Below are 6,000 nucleotides of genomic sequence, written 5' to 3' on the forward strand. Positions count from 1 at the left end.
CGGGCGTAACCCAGACTTTGAGGGACAGAGCGGAGACAGTGGAAGGGTTTTGGTTTCATAGCTGCTATAATAACCGTCACAGTAACAGCGAGAGGAAACACACAGACTGTTTCATGTCAGTAGCATCATCTGAGACATCGCGCCTGCGGTGTGTGTGTGTGTGTGTGTGTGTGTGCGTGTGTGTGCGTGAGGCCTCCGTTCAATGTTGGTTAAACCACTTAATGGCTCCATCTCGATCTTAATCCCAAACCGAGACCCCGGGATTAACCAGAGACCCAAGCACTCTGGGCTGGTGTGTGTGTGTGTGTGTGTGTGTTACCTTCATGCGAATGGGGGAACCATATCGGTGACGCGCTCGAATGCGGCCCGGTCCTGTACGACGGGGAGGAAGGGGAGGCAGCAGGTCCTGACGGGTGAGGAGGGTGCGACGCTGGGGACCCCAGACTGCTGGCCAGGAAGGAACCCATGAAGGAAGCACCTGAAGGACACACACACACACACGGAGGAAACGCCGGAGGTCAGAGGTGGAACGTGAAGCCTTTAACACCACAGAAGAAGAACTGAGAAGCTCTACAGTCAACAGCCTTTAGGACACAGTGAAGTTCAGCGACTCCCCGACACAGCACTTTTGTTTTCCTCTCCGCGTTACGACAAGAGTCAAAATATTGTTTTTAATATCACTTAAATATCACATTTTCTGAACCCAGCAGGAGTTTGAGGCAGTAAAAAAAAAAGAAGAAGAAGAAGAAGAAGAAAGAAGTGAAACATGGCAGAGCTGGGTGGTATTAATGTGACAAGTGTGAAAAATGAAATTTCATGACCTGCCCAAGAGAAATTAATCCTTCCATGCTACGTTCACACTGTCAGAGAAAGTGTCCTCATTCTTTCTTTCTCTTCACACGGGACGAACGCTTCAAAAGAGCAAGCGGTTGACGAGACTAAAATAAAAAAATAATAATAATACGTCAGTTGGTAACAACTAAATGGATTAAGTTCATTTGAACTACAGAATAAAAGTCGTTTTCAATTAAACTGAGAGGTGCAACACCGGTAGTCCCACCTGTAGCCCCGCCCCCCACTTGCAGATTGCGTACTTGTGACCTAGCCCTAACCTTTATTACACGACACTGACCGATGATCGTCTTTTTTACGCGTGTAGGCTCTTTACGTGGTTCCGTGCGATATAGACAACATAATGCCCCGCCTCTTGCTTTTAATCCCACCCACTTGTAACCCCGCCCCCCTGGAAGTTTGCGTACTCGTGACCTAGCCCTTACTTTTATCACGTGATACTGATCCAGTTAGGGTATTTTATGTTGCTTCTTCTGACCTTTCCCGTGGTTCCATATGATATAGTCAATTTAAAGTACCCACCCCCTGTGTATAATGCCCGCCCACTTGTAGCCACGCCCCTTGTCTTGCAGTTTTTTATTGTACTTGTGACCTAGCCCTAACCGTGACGCTGGTCCGATTTTGTCTTTTATTTCGCTACTTCCGACTTTTCACGTGGTACTGTGCGATGTAGGCAACTCGAAGCCCCGCCCCCTGCTTATAATCCCACCCACTTGTAGTTCCGCCTCCTCTCTTGCACTTAAATGCACTAATCCCTTTTTATTTTTAAATTTGCTTCTACTGACTTTTTATATGGTTCCATGTCACGTAGACAACGTAAATATAATCCCACCCACCTGTAGCCCCGCCCCCATATCATGAAGACTGTAGATCTCAAAATGAGACTTTTTGCTTCTCAAATGTGATTCAAACACGTCTTTTTGACGGCTAAAATAAGAATTTTGTCGACCTTGAACTGCTCACAAGTCTGTTGACGTTCGCTGCTGCATTTTTTCCTGAAATTGTACGCAGCGACTCGTGTGCGACAATACATACGCATAAATACAAACGTTTGCTGTCGGCGCCTATTGTCGCATGCTTGGAAAAGTCTGTGGGAGAAAACGGCAGGAAAATCTCCAGAGAATTCCCGACGCAGGAGCTTCGACGCCTCGACTCGCTGTTCTCTGGTAGCATTCGTGCCATAAAAGTTGTGGAAATATTCCTGCCGGTGTGAACCAGACAATCCCCCTGTTGTTCATATGTGGACGGGGGCAAAAAAAACATTCTGACGCAAATCGTCCAGACCTTTCCCAGATTTGACGTTCTGTGAAAAGCCGCTTTAATCTGAGCTCTCATATTTAAACCATTTATACGGCCCGAGCGTCAACAGGAAACTCCAGAGAAACTTCAAAGATAAAAAGAAAAGTTGAAAATATGCGGTCGCATACGGCAAGAAATGGCAACGGAGTTTGAAAACTGAGCCGTAAAAAAAAAGAAGGGAAATCCAAATGTCACGCAGATCCACATTCTCGCCGACATCTGGTGAACGAACGACCTGAATGAACGACGAGGAACGAGACGGACTTCCTGTTCCAACGTGGCTCTGCTCGTTCGGTCTTTGTCTTATAACATCCTGGTGACAAATATGACTTTTTAACAGCGCGGGTCGGGAAGAGGGTCGACTTTGGCTTCGTTAGGATGTGAACTCCACTTATCAGCGTGCTCTCATTTAGTGGAACAAGCCCAACAGTCGTCGGGGAAGAAGGAAACACATCCACAGGGAATCAGGTAATTAGTCACTGAGACGGTGAGACGGAGAGAGAGAGGGAGGGAGGTGGGTTTGAGCGTTCCCCATAAATTCTGCCTCGCATCAGACACGATTACCACAACCACAACAGTCCACATCTGACTCTCTCTCTTTCTCTTTCTCCCCCTCTTTCTTTATCACTCTCTCTCTCACACACACACACACACACACACACACACACTCAGTACAGTACCCTCACCTCAACCACGACCCGACGCCCAACAGCCGCAACCACAAGAGCCTTCAACTGTCAATCTCGCTCCGTCGCTCTCTCTCTCTCTCTCTCTCTCCATCATTCACAAACAAACAAACTGATGAACACACACACACACACACGAATCCCTCCATTCTGTAGCTCCATATTTTCTTTTCTTTCGTCATAAAAGATACTACGAACAAAAGGAAGGAGGGGAAGAAAAAACGTGTTCACACAGGATCTATATTTGATTTTAGTTTTACAGCATTTTCTTCCTTCCTCCAAAAAACCTTTTCTTGTACGACTGTAGATCAGTCGCTCACGTCGTGATCAAATACAGCTCATATATTCACTGACAGCACACACACACACACACACACACACACACACAATGCATTCCCTGGCACCTTAACCTAACCCTTAAAACCAAGACTTAACCTTGAATAAAAAACCTTTAACCGTAGAACACTATCGCTCAAATTCAAAAAACACCATCACTAACGTCGGGCGATTTTTACCCGCGATAATAAATACACCTAATAAAAAGTGCTTGTCATCCACATCTATCAAAACATGACAATACATGACGAATTTGAGGAGTGTTCTTTTATTTTAAATGGTGTCATGTCTAACAAAATGAAAGAAAAGCATCATGAGGGGACAAATGCTCCAAAGTTACTGGAAAATTAGGTCAGAAAAGGTCCTAAAGAGGCCATTAGTGAAGTACACACACACACATATGGTTCCCAATGGTCAAAATCCCATTTAATCCCCATTTTTGACGAGGAGGAACGTGTTTAATCAGCTCAGATCTGCACAAACGCGAACGTAAGAGTCCGGTGAAGACGATACGATACGTCTTCACAGCCATTAGCCGTGAACGTTTGTGGATTTTTAAACACACAATCACCTCAAATACTCAAAACCAGGGAATGACTTCACCCATGAAGATCTGAACCCCCATCCCTGCAACCAGGCTCCTATTGGACGATAAAAGCTGTCGATCCACTCACTTTATTGTCTATTATCATCTAAATGGGAAGATAATCTCTGTAGATTCAGCTGTTCATCAATAGAACATGAATTGAGACCAGTAAAGCAGACATTCTCTCGGTCTATTTCAGAATTTCAGAATGGACACCATGTGCGGGAGAGCGTTTCCATGGCGTTGCGCTCTGCAATCGACTGGTTAAGGATTTCAAAGATGGCGTCACGGGAAGACAACTTCCGGCTAAGTCTTCTAACTTCTCTCTCCTCACTCCCACAGAAGTAAAATGTTGTTTTGAGCCTTACAGCGCTTTTAAAAACGATGATTTGTCGCGACGCTACGCACCGCGCCGCTGTAGCTCTTTCAGTCGAAATCGCAAAACGTGAAATTTCGCTAAAATCCTACGATTTATGTGATTGTGACACTAGAAAATAGACCTAGAATTTTTAATTTTTTACTCCTCAGGAAAATGTTTACTAAAGAGACACAGAGTGGCCCCCTGGTGGCTACTCAGTATATTGTCCAGTCCTCGTTTCACCTGAAGCCCAATTTATACTCCTACGTAAAGTGCTCTACGTCGACGCAGAGACTCTGCGCCGACGTAGAGCCTCTGCGTCGTCTCCAACTGCACAAAATATTTGTGAAATAAGTGTCCGTCACTTCGTCAAGGGACAACGGAGACGGCAAGAGCTGCGATTGGTCCTCAGGACAGGCCGAGCGAAGCTGCTCTGTGCCGGCTCACAGTGAGCACCGAGAGTCCACAGAGGCGGGAGCTGATCACCGCCGAGAACGTCGCTGCCAAACTATAAATACGTCATATCTTAACACACACAGCACATGTTTAGACTCTAAATGGCCAATTTCTCACCTCAAATTATCTTAAAACTGCGTTCCGTCACACAGAAAAGTGAGAAACGGCCACTGTTTCAACAACAACAGTCTTTCTCTCTCTTTCTTTCTCGGACGCCATTGCTCACTGTAGCCTGAAGCACAACAACCTTGCGCAGCGACCCCTACTGACTCGGGCGGGAAATTGCAGCGCGTGTCCGTCACCACGACGCAGAAGTATAAAGGCTCGAGGCGTCTCCGTGGTGACGCAGTCGGGTAACTCATACGCAGTCGGAGAAGTATAATGTGGCCTTAACTCGTCATATACCAAGGCTTTCGTTCGTTACAGGATGCCAACAAGGCCGTGTCTATACTACTACTACTACTACTACTACTACTACTCAGTAGTAGTAGTATAATTAGTTTCAGTTTCCGGAGAGCAGAGCCGACGATACATCTCAGAACGACGTGACGTCAAAAACAGAATTCCGAAGCGTCTCCAGGAGCCATAAAAGTTTCCTTCCATCTTCCGACACGAGCGAAAATGAAGTTGCGTTGATTCCAAACAGCTGTGATATCGATCAGATAAATCCGGCGATACGGGGCCTAAAAAAAAAAAAAAATATCCCACAATCCTTGTTCGCCGTCTTCCCCACAGCTGCTCTTTCATCTCGTCACCCCTCCTCCCCCCCCTCCCTGTTTCCTCATCATCTTTTTTCCATTTACTCATCTCTCTTTTCTTTTTTTTTTTCATAAATAAAGACCCCACTCCCTCTTTCCTGTCACCTCCCTCTCTCTCTCGCTCTCCTTTCTCTGTCTGTTTTCTGTTGGCGAGTCGAGGAGAAAATCATATTTGCCCGCTCCCTCTGGCCGGCTGATATGGAAAATCATCTTAGAGGCCAGACACTAACATAAACCTTATTTCTCTGCCTGTTTTTCCTCCTCCTCACGTTTTTTTTCCCTCTTCCCTACATTTCCACCTTTGTTTTTTTTTTTACTCCATCTGTCACCGCGGTTATCCAACAACTGACGAGAGACGGAACTATTTCGATAATCAATAATCAGTTTGAAGCTTTTTTCATGATAAAAACAACATTTTGGATTATTTTAGCTTCTTAACCCTCTAACCAGAGGTGTTTCTAGAGTCTGTAGGGGCCCTAAGCAAAGATTCCCAGGGGGCCCTTCCTTCCAACCAGTGTTTATCACCGTTATGTTACAAATAATCTGACACCAATGAAAAATGTATGAGATCAAAAATAAAAGTTTTTCAAAATGAATGAAATAACATGAAAACACCTTGTAATTAAAAAGTATGTGAACATATAAATATAAAGAACAATAAAATACTGT

The 6,000-nt window shown here is 45.1% G+C and overlaps 1 protein-coding gene across 1 annotated transcript in view; it reads right to left on the reverse strand.

Annotated features, from left to right (window-relative positions):
- The window catches only part of bahcc1b (BAH domain and coiled-coil containing 1b), a gene marked incomplete at both ends in the record, with an annotated part of 86,283 nt that overhangs the window by 52,721 nt on the left and 27,562 nt on the right, over positions 1-6,000 (reverse strand). The window contains one exon of the mRNA XM_083903763.1: positions 320-478. Within this exon, the coding sequence (XP_083759889.1) occupies positions 320-478 (159 nt within the window). The remainder of the gene's footprint in view (positions 1-319; positions 479-6,000) is intronic.

The sequence above is a fragment of the Microchirus variegatus genome (assembly GCF_963457635.1).
Source record: "Microchirus variegatus genome assembly, chromosome: 17".
In the NCBI taxonomy this organism is placed as follows: domain Eukaryota; kingdom Metazoa; phylum Chordata; class Actinopteri; order Pleuronectiformes; family Soleidae; genus Microchirus; species Microchirus variegatus.